The sequence below is a fragment of the Ranitomeya imitator genome, chromosome 6, assembly GCF_032444005.1.
Source record: "Ranitomeya imitator isolate aRanImi1 chromosome 6, aRanImi1.pri, whole genome shotgun sequence".
In the NCBI taxonomy this organism is placed as follows: domain Eukaryota; kingdom Metazoa; phylum Chordata; class Amphibia; order Anura; family Dendrobatidae; genus Ranitomeya; species Ranitomeya imitator.
In genome coordinates this window covers 38,684,229-38,701,792 of record NC_091287.1, presented here as the reverse complement: position 1 = coordinate 38,701,792, position 17,564 = coordinate 38,684,229, and the positions used below count along the sequence as shown (strand labels likewise).

General features: G+C 45.5%; 1 protein-coding gene across 4 annotated transcripts in view; it reads left to right on the top strand.

The window, feature by feature from the left end:
- The first annotated feature begins 5,748 nt into the window (after positions 1-5,748).
- Positions 5,749-17,564, top strand: part of TRDMT1 (tRNA aspartic acid methyltransferase 1) — a 51,361-nt gene continuing 39,545 nt past the window's right edge. Inside the window, exon 1 of one of the 4 annotated variants that reach the window (XM_069729502.1) lies at positions 5,749-5,880. In XM_069729502.1, the coding sequence (XP_069585603.1) occupies positions 5,757-5,880 (124 nt within the window). In that variant the 5' untranslated portion in view covers positions 5,749-5,756. The remainder of the gene's footprint in view (positions 5,881-17,564) is intronic. The other 3 variants (XM_069729496.1, XM_069729498.1, XM_069729495.1) reach the window with 3 other exon arrangements.

Sequence of the window (17,564 nt, the reverse complement as noted above, 5' to 3'; positions counted from 1 at the left end):
TTAGGAAGGCTACTTGACTAAGCTTGCCTCACCCCATTGTAAAATGGTGATGTCATATCCAGTCCCAAGTGTGTTCTTCACCATAGCAACCCAGTATAACATGACAAAAAGTTTCCTCTTTTGAGATGAGTCCACTCCCCTCCCCCCAGCACTGGGGTTCCTGCCCCATTAATGGGTTTTATCAGTCATCCCAATATGTAGATTTCAGTAACCAGTGAGGGATGGATTTATTTTTTTTGCAGGATGTGAAATTTAGGAACACAGGCAAATGCTGCTCTGCAGACAAAGGATCCCAGGCAGACCTAGCCCAGTCTGGGGATGGGTGGGAGCTGGGGGGATTCAGCAGTCCAGCCCCTGTCTGCCTCCATCCACAGGGCATCCTCCCTACACATGAGAATTTCATTAGCCACATCCATCCAGATGTAGCAGAGCTCAATCTCATTTAACTCTTTGGGAACCGAAGATTTTCGAGCAACAAGATTTTATTTCTGTGTTAATTCTGTTATAGACATGGATGTGCCATAAAAGTGTCATTGGTGGGTGGAGGTCTAATTGTTCCCGGATTAGTTCACTGAAATCAATAAATAAGGACTCACATAGTCCTCTGACTTTTCCACGTGCGAAAAAAAACCAGACCGACGATTCTGATCGGAGTTTGATCAGAGTGTGGTCGAGTGTCATCCGATTTTCTTTCTTTAAAAAAATTTCTTCCTTCTTTCAAAATCGGATCGCACTCGGATGTCATCCAAGTGCAGTCTGGTTTTTTTTCCCAGGCCCATTGACTTGTATTGCGGATTTTGATCCAAACCTCGGATCAAAATCGGACATAGGACCGAGATCACGGACATGGGATTGATATCCCCATGATAGAGTAATAGCCGTGAAAATCACGGATAAATCTCGTATGTCAAAATTGGACATCTGAATGAGTCCTAATAATGAAAAAGAACAGCTAAGATGTCTCGCAACATTTTATTATTTTTTTCTCATTTTTTTTAAGTAAAAAAATATAGAGTAAGCCTGTAGTCTATATTGTCGGCGTTGTTTTTTTTAACTTTTTTCTCTTAGGTCAGTGTTATTTTGGATGTTTTCCGTTTGACTTTTCCATAGAACTGAAAAAAAAAAATGCATGCATGTCATGTTACAAAATAAAAAGCCAGAAAAATAACTACAAAAATTCTACTATAATAAGGTCTCGTGCAGTCGAGTGTATATTTGGTCACAAAATATCGGATCCCACTCGGACCAATGTTATTCTATGGTTCCATTCTCATGTCCGATTTTTTTTCCTTGTCCAAGAAAAAAATTGCGGCAATCACGAATTGCATCCGTAATCCGTATCTCCCTGGCTTTTTTTTTGCAGACAGTGTAAAAAAAGAAAAGACTAAAAAACAAACAAAAAAAAAAACAATAAAAAAAAACCAGACATGTTTGTTTTCGATCTGAGTCAAGAATTAAATTTACCCATTTAAATCAATGGAGTCTGAGAAAAAAAAAGAAAAACAGCACATGGAAGCCATCTGTGTGTCTTTTACCGTTTAGGGGTTGGAGAAGTTTGTATTTTTTTTTGCAAATGAAACATTGATAATAAAAATGGACATGCAGACCAAAAATGGATGAAAATCGGATCCAGCGCATTTAGGAAAAACGACCCATTATTTGTCAAATACGAAAAAAGCAGATGTCTGAATGAGGCCTAAATCACATAAAAAAAGATTCTCTACTATAAGTTTATCGGCAAAACACAAATGATACTTTGTAACATCATTGGTTGTGTAAATGACAAACTTAGCTCTGCCGTTCCCTTGTTTATTTGTGACAAACTCCGCTCTGCTGTACTTTTAGCCATTTTTTTTACATCAGAAAAAAGCAGCAGACGTAGCGATTTCTTGGTAAAACCGTTACAGAGACTGATTTGTACTTTCAATGGTTAAGCCGGACGTTTATGCATCTGGGTGACTTGACTTGAGGCGTGGCAGTCTTTTCTTGTGGGGACAGCCCTTCTCAGTCATTTCCTTCCTCCACTGTAGCGCGGGAAATCTAGGGAGGGTTTCCAAAAAGAAAAAAAAAACGACTTCTAAAATGTGCATCCAATACTTGCAGAGATTACTCCTTCCTCCCACAAGGTTTTATGGTCCAAGTCTGAGGCTAGAAATTTCCATGACTAATGAAGAGTAAGAATCCGGAGCGGAGGAGAAAGAATCCGAATTCTGCATTTAATAGCTGACCTTTACTAATTGCCTCAGTGAAAGCAAATCGAGTCAATTCACGCCAAGAAGCGGTGATAAATCCCATGGAGATGAGAGTGAAATGACACACGGCGTCTTTTTCTGCCTGCAAAAAGTGTCCCATAAAATGAACATAGGGCACAGCAATGTCAAAACGGCCCTGCTGTGCGCATGTTCCGTCTTCAGGGTTCAGCATGTTCATTCTTCAGGCGCCTTCCCCTTGGAAGCCACCCGCTCTCGATACTTCATACTTTAGAGCCACCACAAGAACAACGGCAAGACCGCTTTAGGAAAATGACTCCTGGCGCCTTCACTTGGGAAAACCTGGCGGCTGCGCTAAGGTCTAAAAGACACCATGTGCGCATAGCCTAAGAGCAGCACACTAGAGCTGGTGTAGGTCGGAAGAGCACCTAGAGGCATAGATTTGGAAGTAGCATTTGTTCTCTGGATCTGGTGCCTGACGGGAACCAAAGTCTTATCTGTCAAATGGACAACTTTGGTGCTGCATATCGAATCCCATTCACTTCAATAGGAGCTGAGCCACTGTACCCAAGAACAGCCAGTACATATTGAATGGAGCTGTGCTGTTCAGGTTCTACATATTGTACAATTTGTGACCTGTAATCATGTATGTGTTGTGTTGGACGCCTACCAATCTGATATTTACGACTAATCCTAAGGTGTCGTACTCCTCTACAAGTTTGGGGCATTTACACATTATAGAGGGAGGTTCTTGCTGTACAGGACCTGGCCAGTCCTTCTATTACATGGTCATCGGAATAAAAGGCATCCAGTGGAACGTAAGCCCAGCTCCAGTTTCTGAAGACAAATCCATAATGAGCTTTTATCTTGATTTGCAATAGACTCGGCTAGTGGGTGACCGGGGAATATATTGCAACGATCCTTTCTGTGTTGTAGCCATTGTGACAAAGTGCTGGAGGGGAGATACGTCTCACTGAGGCTATGAGCTTCAGTGATTTGAAACCTAAGAGTTTGCTCCAGCACACTATGTGTTGAGCGGGGTTAATCGGGCATTTTAAGGGCTGGGTTTTTGTGGACAATCATAGAGCAGGTGGGAGGTTGCCCACCTTATCTCCGCCCAAGGGTGTAGTCTGGGGTTTAAATAGAAGGCCTCCTGAGGCAGTCAGTGTTCAGTGTGTCTGGAGAGGCTAACTCCAGAGACGTGTTTGTTCTAACCTGAACCATGTGTTTTTGTTAAACCTGAGCGGGCAGATCCCCTCTATCACAAGGACTGTGCTTTGTGTTTCCACTTTGTTTTTCATGTGTTAGCCGAAAGGGCCATGTTTATTTTTACTTCTCCACCGTTTATGCCGCAATTATAATAAACCAGTGAAGATCTTAAAGAGCCAGTGTTCCCATGTCTACCTTCGTGCACAGCTGAGTGAGCCGATCTACCACACCATGTTGCGTTGGCTTCATATTATATCTCTTGATTTTGGGAGATGGTCAGAGCTGAGCAAATCTCCGGAGCTTTATCTCAGTCCCAGCATGTCCTCAGTGATGGTGACAATACAGCTCCTTGTTCTCCTCACAACTGTCACAAGGATCTCATTAGTTCCTGTTGGGGAGCTGACCTCTTTTTTGTGTGGAGAATTTGCAAATAGATGAAGATCTAGGTTTGTCTTTCTACTGCTATAAAAAAAAATCCCAAAATATTTGTGAACATTGTCAGGATGCGGCCATGATCCTGCAGCCGCTGCACACATAATTACAATAAGGGCATTCTGGGCTACTACACACGGGGCCAAGGCTTCGGGAAGGAGAGTGCATGGTCAGATCACTTGCAATATATTTACAGCAGAACAGTGAGGCAAAGAGTAAGTAAGTAATTCCTGCAGCTCCGCTACCTGACCATTACAATTTGTCTTAAGGAAATGGATTTAATTGAATACATGCTTCAGAAAGCCACCCACGGCCGCCTGCCCGGCACCATCTTTGAGATGGTTCCATGATGTCATTGTGCCACATGTCATTCAGCAGGATCCCTCCCAGAATAGGCCTATGGCGCTCACAGAAGTGGTACCACATCAAATAATCATTTTTTTCCTTATCTGTTTGGCGCTATTAATTTGATTTTTAAAAAGTGCAAGCGCAAGTGCAAGCACAATGGGTGAGAAAGTGAAGAGGGGGCACATTGAATAACAAACTGTGGGGGTGGGGGGCCCACATTGACTAACAACCTGTGGAGGGCACAGTGGGTAATGACTTTATATTTTTAAAAGGGGGTGCGCAGTGGATAACTTATGTTTTTATTGGTCACGGAAGAGTAGTTTATGGATTTGTAGTTAATAGGGGATGTGCATAATGTTGGTTTTATAACATGAAACAAGAAAAAAGCTGGCGCACTCTAATGCCACATACTAATATAAACAAAATGGGGGTGCGAACCAAAGTGGCTGAAATAGTATTAAAGCAAAAAGGAAAAAGAAGCCACTAGAACATATTCGCACACCACCAATACTACATATCAAAAAGGAACAACTTTATTGGAAGCATAATTAAAAACAATTAAAATCAGTACAAATAACAGCTACCTCCACCCACATATAAAGCCTGGACAATACTGCAAATACTGCAGAAATAGCGCCAAAATGGTAGAGAATTATTATATACAATAAACATATATCGGGATACAATGCACAGAATCAAAAATCTGCTACTGGGCAAGGGTACATCCACAGATAAGGAACATCAAAGTCTAATAGACATAATACATTAATGGTCCTTCATAACCCTATTTGACCAGGAAGTGGGCACATATTCAAGATCAAGACATAATAAAGATGAAGCCACCCCGGTCACCTCTGTATAGAGGCCAAAGCCCAGAGCAATACCATAGGGAAAAATATCCCAGACAAGACAGAGTATAACCCAGGCACCCAATAGTCACCTGCAATAGAGAGGGTTAAAATGGCAACCAAGCAGTGTCACAGGCCCGGGAGGCAGCTGAGCCCAACGCGTATCGCGGCAGAAAAAAGCCGCTTCGTCAGGGGAAATGCTTACCTCCATAAGTGCACTCCTTTTATAATCGACAGCAATTGTCCCCAGACGCCGGCGTGTGCACCGCCGCGGACCGGAAGCCAGAAGACCGGAAATCAGAGCAGAACGCTGCTGTGCATTGTATCCCGATATATGTTTATTGTATATAATAATTCTCTACCATTTTGGCGCTATTTCTGCAGTATTTGCAGTATTGTCCAGGCTTTATATGTGGGTGGAGGTAGCTGTTATTTGTACTGATTTTAATTGTTTTTAATTATGCTTCCAATAAAGTTGTTCCTTTTTGATATGTAGTATTGGTGGTGTGCGAATATGTTCTAGTGGCTTCTTTTTCCTTTTTGCTTTAATGTTGGTTTTATCATTTATATTTTCAATGGAGGTGCACAGTAGTGAATTATATATTAAAGGTGTGGGGCATATTTAGCATGTTTGTACTCAGGGGTGAGCGTGGGGTGTCATATATATGTAACCTTTTATTTTAAGAGCATGGAGATCTGCTGGAAAATCATGGAGAAGCCGTCTTCCGTGCATCAAACTCTGCAAAGTCAAGAAGTCATGGCTGGAAGAAAAATCAGCATAAAGGACCGACCAGATGGAGAAGAAAATAAAGGAATCGACTCTAATCAGATAAGTAAGTCATTGCATGTGAATATTAATTTTGTATCTGTACTGTATTGCCTGCAAAGAAATGATGGGAGTAATAGTTTTCTTTGTAAAACAACCTCCCTTATTACCGTAAGTCAAGTGGCATCAAATTACATAGCCGCATATATTTTTACATAGTGTTTCTCTTGTTATGCATAGCGCTGTCCATTATTATATAGCATACATCATCCATTAACATGTATAACAGTGTCCATCATTATATGTGTTCTCTTATTTTGTAGTGCAGCATCAATTATTGCACAGTTTACTCCCTTATTATATATAGTGTCATCAATTATTACATAGTAACATCCATTATTATGTATAGTGTCAAACGTTATTTCATAGTGTCCTCCCTTATTATGTAGTGCCATGTTATTACATACTGTCCTCTCTTATTATGTAAAGTGTCATACGTTATCAGTGTCCTCCTTTGTATAGCATCTTCCATTATTAAACAATTCTCTCCCATATTATGTATAGTGTCATCCATTATTAATTTCCTTATCATGTATAGTGTCATCCATTATTACATAATTTCCTCCCTTATTCATAGTGTTATATATTACTACATAGTCCACTCCCTTATTATATATAGTGTCATCCATTACTACATAGTAACCTGCCTTATTATGTAGTGTTATCCATTATTAGTGACCTCCCTTATTATGTATAGCAGTGTCCGTTATTATACCAGTGTCCTCCCTTCTTATGTAAGGTGTCATCCATAATTAATTACATAATTTCCTCCCTTATGTATAATGTCATTCATTATTACATAGTGTATTCCCTTATTTTGTATAATGGCATCCATTATTATACTACAGTGTCCTCCTTTATTATGTATAGTGATGTACATTACTGCATAGTGTACTTACATATACAGTGAAGGATACCTTTGTATGTGATTTGTATTAGTGTGTAGGGTATGGTTTGTATTCATTTTGAGGATTCACATGCAGTAGCTAGGGCAATATATCCATTTGTTGTCTCGTACATCTGTGTTTATACGTGTCCCATCAAATGACCCAACATATGCCTCCTTTGCCTCCCCACACATCAGATGACCCACTTTGAACAGCCGGAGGTACCTTTAATCCGCACGATACCATGCGTTCAATATTTGCAGCTACTTAGTGGCCCAGCAGGAGACTAATCTTGCATTTTTTAAGTGTCTTGTATTTATCAGGGAGTTGAGCACAATTAGAACAACATGGGTAGTCTTTCCGTGTGACCAATTTCAATCAGCTAAAGTAGAGTCACTATAAAAAGTGGCTCTTGCTCTGTATGACTGATGGCAACTAGTGATGAGTGAATGTGCACGGTTAAGGTGTTATCTAAGCATGCTCGGGTGCTAATAGACTTTTTATATCCAGTTTGTTTCTATTACCATGTACACATTTGTATGAAAAGCAGTATAAAACAGTATAAACTACATATACGATACTAAAGCCACTGACATGTTCAGTACAATGTCTAGAGTTATTTTGGAGGTGAGCATAACTTCATACTTTCTGATTACTGCACGCTTGCAATCTTACAGTATATCTTGGCAAGCCCGGATAATGTGCAATCATGGAAAGAAACAGCTTCCAAGAAAAATAATTTGTTGAAACTGCAGTGTATGTACACCATATATGGATAAAAATAGGTCCGCAGACCAGAGCGCATATATTTTATGGGTTATATTCTGTAGAGAAGCTTCTTTTTCGACTCATTAAATATCCGTTTTTGTTTATGAACATGTTTTATCCATGTTTTTTTTTTAATGGATAGTTCAGTAGCCCATTATCGCCTATGTGGCTGTTCACGTTACTCTGCATTTTGTGGATCGAGTGTCCATGAAAAAAACAGACATGGTCGATTTTGAGTCATAAAACAAACTAGCCAATTCTAATCAACGAGTCCATGAAAAACCAGAAATTGTCAGAAATGTACTCCAGCCCCCAGAGTGGCGGAAGATACAAGGGATTTGTACGCCAGCCCCCCGAAGTGGAGTAACATACATTGAAGTTGTACGCCAGCCTTCTGGAGTGGAGTAAAATACAAGGGATTTGTACGCCAGCCTTCTGGAGTGGAGTAAGATACATTGAAGTTGTACGCCAGCCTTCTGGAGTGGAGTAAAATACAAGGGATTTGTACGCCAGCCTTCTGGAGTGGAGTAAGATACATTGAAGTTGTACGCCAGCCTTCTGGAGTGGAGTAAAATACAAGGAAGTTGTACACCAGCCCCCGGAGTGGAGTAAGATACAAGGAAGTTGTACACCAGCCTCTTGGAGTGGAGTAAGATACAAGGAAGTTGTACGCCAGCCTCCTGGAGTGGAGTAAGATACAAGGAAGTTTTATCCCAGCCTCCTGGAGTGGAGTAAGATACAAGGAAGTTTTATCCCAGCCTCCTGGAGTGGAGTAAGATACAAGGAAGTTGTACCCAGCCTCCTGGAGTGGAGCAAGATACAAGGAAGTTGTACACCAGTCCCCGGAATGGGGTAAGATACAAGGAAGTTGTACGCCAGCCTCCTGGAGTGGAGTAAGATACAAGGAAGTTTTATCCCTGCCTCCTGGAGTGGAGCAAGATACAAGGAAGTTGTACGTCAGCCTCCTAGAGTGGAGCAAGATACAAGGAAGTTGTACACCAGTCCCCCGAGTGGGGTAAGATACAAGGAAGTTGTACGCCAGCCTCCTAAAGTGGAGTAAGATACAAGGAAGTTTTATCCCAGCCTCCTGGAGTAAGATACAAGGAAGTTATACACCAGCCTCCTGGAGTAGAGTAAGATACAAGGAAGTTGTGCCCAGCCTCCTGGAGTGGAGTAAGATACAAGGAAGTTGTACCCAGCCTCCTGGAGTGGAGTAAGATACAAGGAAGTTTTATCCCAGCCTCCTGGAGTGGAGTAAGATACAAGGAAGTTGTACCCAGCCTCCTGGAGAGAAGTAAGATACAAGGAAGTTGTACGCCAGCCTCCTGGAGTGGAACAAGATACAAGGAAGTTATACACCAGTCCCCGGAGTGGGGTAAGATACAAGGAAGTTGTATGCCAGCCTCCTGGAGTGGAGTAAGATACAAGGAAGTTGTACACCAGCCCCCCGAGTGGAGTAAGATACAAGGAAGTGTACGTCAGCCTCCTGGAATGGAGCAAGATACAAGGAAGTTGTACACCAGCCCCCGGAGTGGAGTAAGATACAAGGAAGTTGTACACCAGCCCCCCGAGTGGGGTAAGATACAAGGAAGTTGTATGCCAGCCTCCTGGAGTGGAGCAAGATACAAGGAAGTTGTACACCAGCCCCTGGAGTGGGGTAAGATACAAGGAAGTTGTACGCCAGCCTCCTGGAGTGGAGTAAGATACAAGGAAGTTGTACGCCAGCCTCCTGGAGTGGAGTAAGATACAAGGAAGTTGTACGCCCATACCCCCGACTGGGGTAAGATACAAGGAAGTTGTATGCCAGCCTCCTGGAGTGGAGTAAGATACAAGGAAGTTGCACACCAGCCTCCTGGAGTGGGGTAAGATACAAGGAAGTTGTACGCAGGCCTCCTGGAGTGGGGTAAGATACAAGGAAATTGTATACCAGCCTCCTGGAGTTGAGTAAGATACAAGGAAGTTGCACACCAGCCTCCTGGAGTGGAGTAAGATACAAGGAAGTTGCACACCAGCCTCCTGGAGTGGAGTAAGATGCAAGGAAGTTGCACACCAGCCTCCTGGAGTGGAGTAAGATACAAGGAAGTTGTACACCAGCCTCCTGGAACAGAGTAAGATACAAGGAAGTTGTACGCCAGCCTTATGGAGTGGAGTAAGATACAAGGAAGTTGCACGCCAGCCTTCTGGAGTGGAGTAAGATACAAGGAAATTATACACCAGCCTCCTGGAACAGAGTAAGATACAAGGAAGTTGTACGCCAGCCTTCTGGAGTGGAGTAAGATACAAGGAAGTTGTACACCAGCCTCCTGGAGTGGAGTAAGATACAAGGAAGTTGCATACCAGCCTTCTGGAGTGGAGTAAGATACAAGGAAGTTGTACGCCCGCCTCCTGGAGAGAAGTAAGATTCAAGGAAGTTGCACACCAGCCTGCTTGGAGTGGAGTAAGATACAAGGAAGTTGCACACCAGCCTTCTGGAGTGGAGTAGGATCCAAGGAAATTGTACACCAGCCTCCTGGAGTAAGATACAAGGAAGTTGTATGCCAGCCTCCTGGAGTGGAGTACGATACAAGGAAGTTGTACGCCAGCCTCCTGGAGTGGAGTAAGATACATGGAAGTTGCACACCAGCCTCCTGGAGAGGAGTAAGATACAAGGAAGTTGTACGCCAGCCTCCTGGAGTGGAGTAAGATACAAGGAAGTTGAACGCCAGTCTCCTGGAGTGGAGTAAGATACAAGGAAGTTGTACGCCAGCCTCCTTGGAGTGGAGTAAGATACAAGGAAGTTGTACGCCAGCCTCCTGGAGTGGAGAAAGATACATGGAAGTTGTACGCCAGCCTCCTGGAGTGGAGTAAGATACATGGAAGTTGTACGCCAGCCTCCTGGAGTGGAGTAAGACACAAGGAAGTTGCACACCAGCCTCCTGGAGTGGAGTAAAATACAAGGACGTTGTACACCAGCCTCCTGGAGTGGAGTAAAATACAAGGACGTTGTACACCAGCCTCCTGGAGCGGAGTAAGATACAAGGAAGTTGCACATCAGCCTCCTGGAGTGGAGTAAGATACAAGGAAGTTGTACGCCAGCCTCCTGGAGTGGAGTAAGATACAAGGAAGTTGTACACCAGCCTCCTGGAGTGGAGTAAGGCTACGTTCACATTAGCGTCGCGTCGCTGTTGTGTCGGTGACGCAGCGGCGACGCACGGAAAAACGTGCGCAAACGCGTGCAAAAACGCGCGCGTTTTGCGACGCGTGCGTCGTTTTTTGACGAAATCGGACGCAAGAAAAATGCAACTTGTAGCGTTTTCTTGCGTCCGACGCTAGCGTCTAAAACGACGCACGTGTCGGAAAACGCATGCAAAAAGACGCACGCGTCCCCTATGTTAAACATAGGGGCGCGTCGCCGCTGCGTCGCCGATGCAACAGAGACGCGACGCTAATGTGAACGTAGACTAAGATACAAGGAAGTTGTACGCCAGCCTCCTGGAGTGGAGTAAAATACAAGGAAGTTGTACGCCAGCCTCCTGGAGTGGAGTAAGATACAAGGAAGTTATACGCCAGCCTTCTGGAGTGGAGTAAAATTCAAGAAAGTTGTACGCCAGCCTCCTGGAGTGGAGTAAAATACAAGGAAGCTGTACGCCAGCCTCCTGGAGTGGGGTAAGATACAAGGAAATTGTACGCCAGCCTCCTGGAGTGGAGTAAAATACAAGGAAGTTGTACGCCAGCCTCCTTGGAGTGGAGTAAGATACAAGGAAATTATATGCCAGCCTTCTGGAGTGGAGTAAAATACAAGAAAGTTGTACGCCAGCCTCCTGGAGTGGAGTAAGATACAAGGAAGTTGTATGCCAGCCTCCTGGAGTGGAGTAAGATACAAGGAAGTTGTACGCCAGCCTCCTGGAGTGGAGTAAGATACAAGGAAGTTGTACACCAGCCTCCTGGAGTGGAGTAAGAGACAAGGAAGTTGTACGCCAGCCTCCTGGAGTGGAGTAAAATACAAGGAAGTTGTACGCCAGCCTCCTGGAGTGGAGTAAGATACAAGGAAGTTATACGCCAGCCTCCTGGAGTGGAGTAAGATACAAGGAAGTTGTATGCCAGCCTCCTGGAGTGGAGTAAGATACAAGGAAGTTGTACACCAGCCTCCTGGAGTGGAGTAAGATACAAGGAAGTTGTACGCCAGCCTCCTGGAGTGGAGTAAAATACAAGGAAGTTGTACGCCAGCCTCCTGGAGTGGAGTAAGATACAAGGAAGTTATACGCCAGCCTCCTGGAGTGGAGTAAGATACAAGGAAGTTGTATGCCAGCCTCCTGGAGTGGAGTAAGATACAAGGAAGTTGTACACCAGCCTCCTGGAGTGGAGTAAGATACAAGGAAGTTGTACGCCAGCCTCCTGGAGTGGAGTAAAATACAAGGAAGTTGTACGCCAGCCTCCTGGAGTGGAGTAAGATACAAGGAAGTTATACGCCAGCCTCCTGGAGTGGAGTAAAATTCAAGAAAGTTGTACGCCAGCCTCCTTGGAGTGGAGTAAGATACAAGGAAGTTGTACGCCAGCCTCCTGGAGTGGAGTAAAATACAAGGAAGTTGTACGCCAGCCTCCTGGAGTGGAGTAAGATACAAGGAAGTTATACGCCAGCCTCCTGGAGTGGAGTAAAATTCAAGGAAGTTGTACGCCAGCCTCCTTGGAGTGGAGTAAGATACAAGGAAGTTGTACGCCAGCCTCCTGGAGTGGAGAAAGATACATGGAAGTTGTACGCCAGCCTCCTGGAGTGGAGTAAGGTACATGGAAGTTGTACGCCAGCCTCCTGGAGTGGAGTAAGACACAAGGAAGTTGCACACCAGCCTCCTGGAGTGGAGTAAAATACAAGGACGTTGTACACCAGCCTCCTGGAGTGGAGTAAAATACAAGGACGTTGTACACCAGCCTCCTGGAGCGGAGTAAGATACAAGGAAGTTGCACATCAGCCTCCTGGAGCGGAGTAAAATACAAGGAAGTTGAACGCCAGTCTCCTGGAGAGGAGTAAGATACAAGGAAGTTGAACGCCAGTCTCCTGGAGTGGAGTAAGATACAAGGAAGTTGAACGCCAGTCTCCTGGAGTGGAGTAAGATACAAGGAAGTTGTACGCCAGCCTCCTGGAGTGGAGTAAGATACAAGGAAGTTGAACGCCAGCCTCCTGGAGTGGAGAAAGATACATGGAAGTTGTACGCCAGCCTCCTTGGAGTGGAGTAAGATACAAGGAAGTTGCACACCAGCCTCCTGGAGTAGAGTAAGATACAAGGAAGTTGTACGCCAGCCTTCTGGAGCTGAGTAAAATACAAGGAAGTTATATGCCAGCCTCCTGGAGTGGAGTAAGATACAAGGAAATTGTATACTAGCCTCCTGGAGTGGAGTAAGATACTATTAAATTTTACACCAGCCAATTCCCCCCCACCCCCAGAGTGGAGTAAAATATAAGTAGTTAGTTGTACGCCAGCTCCGCCTTGAGAACAATGATGAAGAATTTGATGTGCAGCTGTGACCATTGGTGTAGTTGGCTGGGACTGGCGTGTAAACACCAAAAGTGACAATATTTTTGCACAACTGCCGAGTTGCGCAAAAATATTGTGACTTATTAAAGGTGTTTATGTGAAATTTCTGGCATAAGCACCTTGATGAATCACCCCCAATGCCTTAATCTATAAAGGCCACATTAATTGATTCAACACCTTTTGAGTGTGTTCACACAGTCTTTTGCTGTTTTTTGGAGTTGAAACAGAGCATAAACTCCAGGATTTGAGGTTTATGCACATGATGTCTTTTCAGGCGGATTTCACCTGGAATATGACTGAAAAAGTGCTGCAAAAAACACTTTAAAAAATGAAAATAATGCACATCAACGTAAAAACAACATTGCTGTGCACATGTTGCTCCTTTTGTTACCTTTTACAACCACCTCAGGATTTAGAAATTGCAGTAGTATGTTCAGTTATTGGCTACATACACATGACATGACGTATTTTAAACTCAGGAGAACCTGACGACTTATTCACCAAAAATGATGACATAACGCTAAAAAAAATGACAGGGCATCTTTTGAGCTCTTTCATTGAGTTGTATTGTAGAGTGTCTTTCACGTGGGAAAAAGGCCAGAAGAACAGACATGTCATTTTTTTACCACTTGGTATTTTTAGAACCATAGTAATGTCTATGGATGTAGAATGGGAGGTCGGAGAAGCTCCTGTAGGTGTTATATGGAGGGGGCACATACTTTTCTCCATACATTCTATATCTGCCACTTATCCTCTGCCTTAATAAACGTATGCAAATTTCAGCCCACGTAATAGTAAAAAACAGATATGCTGAGAATATATTGGTTTTCTTGATATTCTTCCAGACGAGGTGTGCAGTGAAGAGAGAGCTGCAATGCCAAAAATGATCAACACCCAACGAAGATACACATGTGCGGAGAAGATAAAACTCACATCCAATGTGCAATACCCAACACTAATGGCTGCAGACTAAAAGAAGAAAAACACTCATGCAAACAAAGGGATAGGGGGGAGACATTACACGGCAGCTGACCTGCATATGTGCAAGTAGTAGGTCATATGGACAGGGGTCATCGTCAGGAGACAAATAGTTTAGGCTCCAATTTTTAACCATAAAAGTGTTGTTTTGGTTATTTTCTGCAAGGTTTGCTCAAAGTCTGGAGAGAAAGGAGGGAACATGGAGCAGGTGGCACTGGAGGGAGAGGAGGGCACCTGAAACAGGGGGCACTGGAGGGAGAGAAGAGCACATGGAACAGGGGGCATGGAGGGAGAGGAGGGCACCTGGAGCAAGGGGCACTAGAGAGGGCACCTGGAGCAGAGAGCACTGGAGGGAGAGCACATAGAGTAGGGGGGCACTGGAGGGAGAGGAGAGCACATGGAGAATGGGGGCACTGAAGAGGAGGGAACCTGGAGCAGGGGGCACTGGAGGGAGAACCTGGAGCAGAGGGCACTGGAGGGAGAGGGCACCTGGAGCAGAGAGCACTGGAGGGAGAGCACATCGAGAGGGGGGGCACAGGAGGGAAAGGAGGTTACCTGGAACAGAGGGCACTGGAGAGAGAGGTGGGCACATGGAGAAGTGGGCACTGGAGGGAAAGGAGGGCACCTGGAACAGAGGGCACTGGAGGGAGAGGAGGGCACCTGGAGCAGGGGGCACTGGAGGGAGAGGATACCTGGAGCAGAGAGCACTGGAGGGAGAGAGCACATGGAGCAGGGGGCACAGGAGGGAAAGGAGGGCACCTGGAGCAGGGGGCACTGGAGGGAGAGGATACCTGGAGCAGAGAGCACTGGAGGGAGAGAGCACCTGGAGCAGAGAGCACAGGAGGGAGAGCGCATGGAGAAGGTGGGCACTGGAGGGAGAGGAGGGAACCTTGAGCAAGGGGCACTGGAGGGAGAGGAGAGGACCTGGAGGAGAGGCACCGGAGAGGGCACCTGGAACAGGGGACACTGAAGGGAGAGGAGGGCACCTGGAACAGAGGCACCAGAGAGGGCACCTGGAACAGGGGGCACTGAAGGGAGAGGAGGGCACATGGGGCAGGGGACACTGGAGGGAGAGGTGGACTGTTTTATGTAATCTGTATACATGTGCATGTATGTATTTTCCTATATACTAAGGACTTGGTTTTATTATACATGTAGGAAAAACTCCTCCAATGAGTCTAGGGATATAGATATAGATGTCCCAGACTTCAAAAATGACTTATCTGTAGGCTACGTCATCAATATCAGAGCAGGGGAGGGTCTCACAGTAGTCCCACCCTGAGGACTGTTTTGACTCCATATATTATTTACTTTCAGCTTCTGCAGAACTTGCTAGCTACTAATCATGGGGACGGGGGTCATATATTGGACCCCCACTTATCTGGCATTGATGACCTATCATAAAGGCAGATCATCAGTATTGTGGTCCTGGACAAGCCCGTCAATGATAATTTTTCACTGACCAATAGGGTTGCACTGCCACTTACTAACACAAGATCACTGCAAAATATTCGACCCTGTTGAATTGTTGGTTGCAGGTTGCTCGCGACTTTGATCAGTCACTTCATTGTGAGTCACATGTGATTGGGATCTCATGCAAACTTTTTTCTATAGCAAAATAGCAGGTCTAACACAGACACACACCATCAAGGTGCACTAATATTTTTGGTTGTGCTTCCTAAATATGGCCTCATTTGGATGGCAGTAATGTAGGCACAATACAGTGTTTATATTACAGCCGGCCTGACCGTAGCTATAACCCAGCACAAAGTGGGTCCGTGCACTACCCATGTAGTCCCCATTACCGCCTGTTTTTCCATTTTCACGGTTTGAGGTCCTAGAAGACCCTTCTGCTTAGAGTTGGTGAGGATCGATTCGCAGGATCCGCTCCAGGTCAGTAATCTGTGGCTCTAGGGATGGGATCCTTGAGAATTGCCGCTTACCTCCTTGTACCTGCGGCTCTTCTTTTGACATCACATGTGCATCACGGTGCAACAATTTGCACCAACTCTACCCCTGGTGCCTTCTGCTCCTAATCCTACTGTCAAAGACAAGGCCTGGAAATGACCACATCTATATAGTCTTCGTCCGTAACCTTTACCTATACATACTCTTGGGTAGCAATGGCCGGCTCGGGCTTCTTATGTGGTCAACATGAGGGCGCAGCAGCGGAAAAGGAAGTGAACTTCTTGGAGGGGGATATAGGACACCAAAACTCCAGGCAAATTTCCTTATTATGTTGTGATAAGGTTTAACGACCTGGTCTACAAAATAAAAAAAGCAGGATAGGTCATAAACATTTAGTCGCACCCCATCGATCACTGGGAAAGGGGGTCACAGGATCCCAAAGAAGTGATGGTGAAGTATTTATGCTTTGACTCCTACTCAATGTCCATGGGGCCGACAGAACCAATCCTGGCTAATTTAGGAATGTCCCGTTAGGGTAAAGGGCAATGCTAACATGAAACCCCACGCAAAATTAGATGCTCCTGAACAGTTTGGGGTGCAAAGCAGACATAGACATCCAAGCCCAGAGGTGCAGGTCAGTTTGCTCATGGAGCAGTTTTCGTGTAAATGTCCTTGGGGCTTAGTAATCCTGCCAAAGATTCTGAACCTGCTCCACTCAAGACCGTGGACGTACATCCACACGGGGCCAATGTAAAGGGGCGCGAGAGCACATAATACATCACCAGTGCAGCGACAAGCGTAAAACATTGGGAATGCCCTCAGAAAACTAGCGCGAAATCCCTGAAGTTCGCACATTCTTTCCAATTTTTCACATTATTTCCAGTGTTGATGAAAACCTTGACCTGTAGACATTTTCTATTTAATTTTCATATGTTGGTCTGAGGTAAAAAGGAACTTCTCCGTTTTTTTATTACGAAGATTCCCAGTGGGAGAGGAGGGCACCTGGAGAAGGGGGCACCAGAAGAAGAGGAGGGCACCTGGAACAGGGGGTACCGGAGGGAGAGGAGGGCACCTGGAGAATGGGGCACCTGGAACAGGGGGTACCGGAGGGAGAGGAGGGCACCTGCAGCAGGGGGCATTGGAAGGGAAGAAGAGCACCTGGAACAAGGGGCACCAGAGTGGGGAGAGGGACACTGGGAATAGTGGGCACCGGAGTGAGAGGAGGGCACCTGTAGAAGGGGGCACCGGAAGTAGAGGAGGGCACCTGGAACAGGGGGCATTGATGGGAGAAGATGGTTCCTGGGACAAGGGGCACCAGAGTGGGGAGAAGGGCACCGGGAATAGGGGGCACCGAAGTGAGAGGAGGGGAGGGCATATGGAACAGGGATCAACCGAGTGAGAGGGGGACACCTGGAACAGGGGTCACTGGAGGGGGAAGAGGGCACCTGGAACAGGGTGCACTGGTGATGGAGGAGGGCACCTGGAGGAGGCACTGGAGGGAGAGGAGGGCACCTGGAGCATGGTGCGCCGGAGGGAGATGAAAGCACCTGGAACAGGGGGCACCAGAGGGAGAGGAGGGCACCTGGAGCATGGGGCAACGGAGGGAGAGGGCACCTGGAGAATGGGGCACCGGAGGGAGA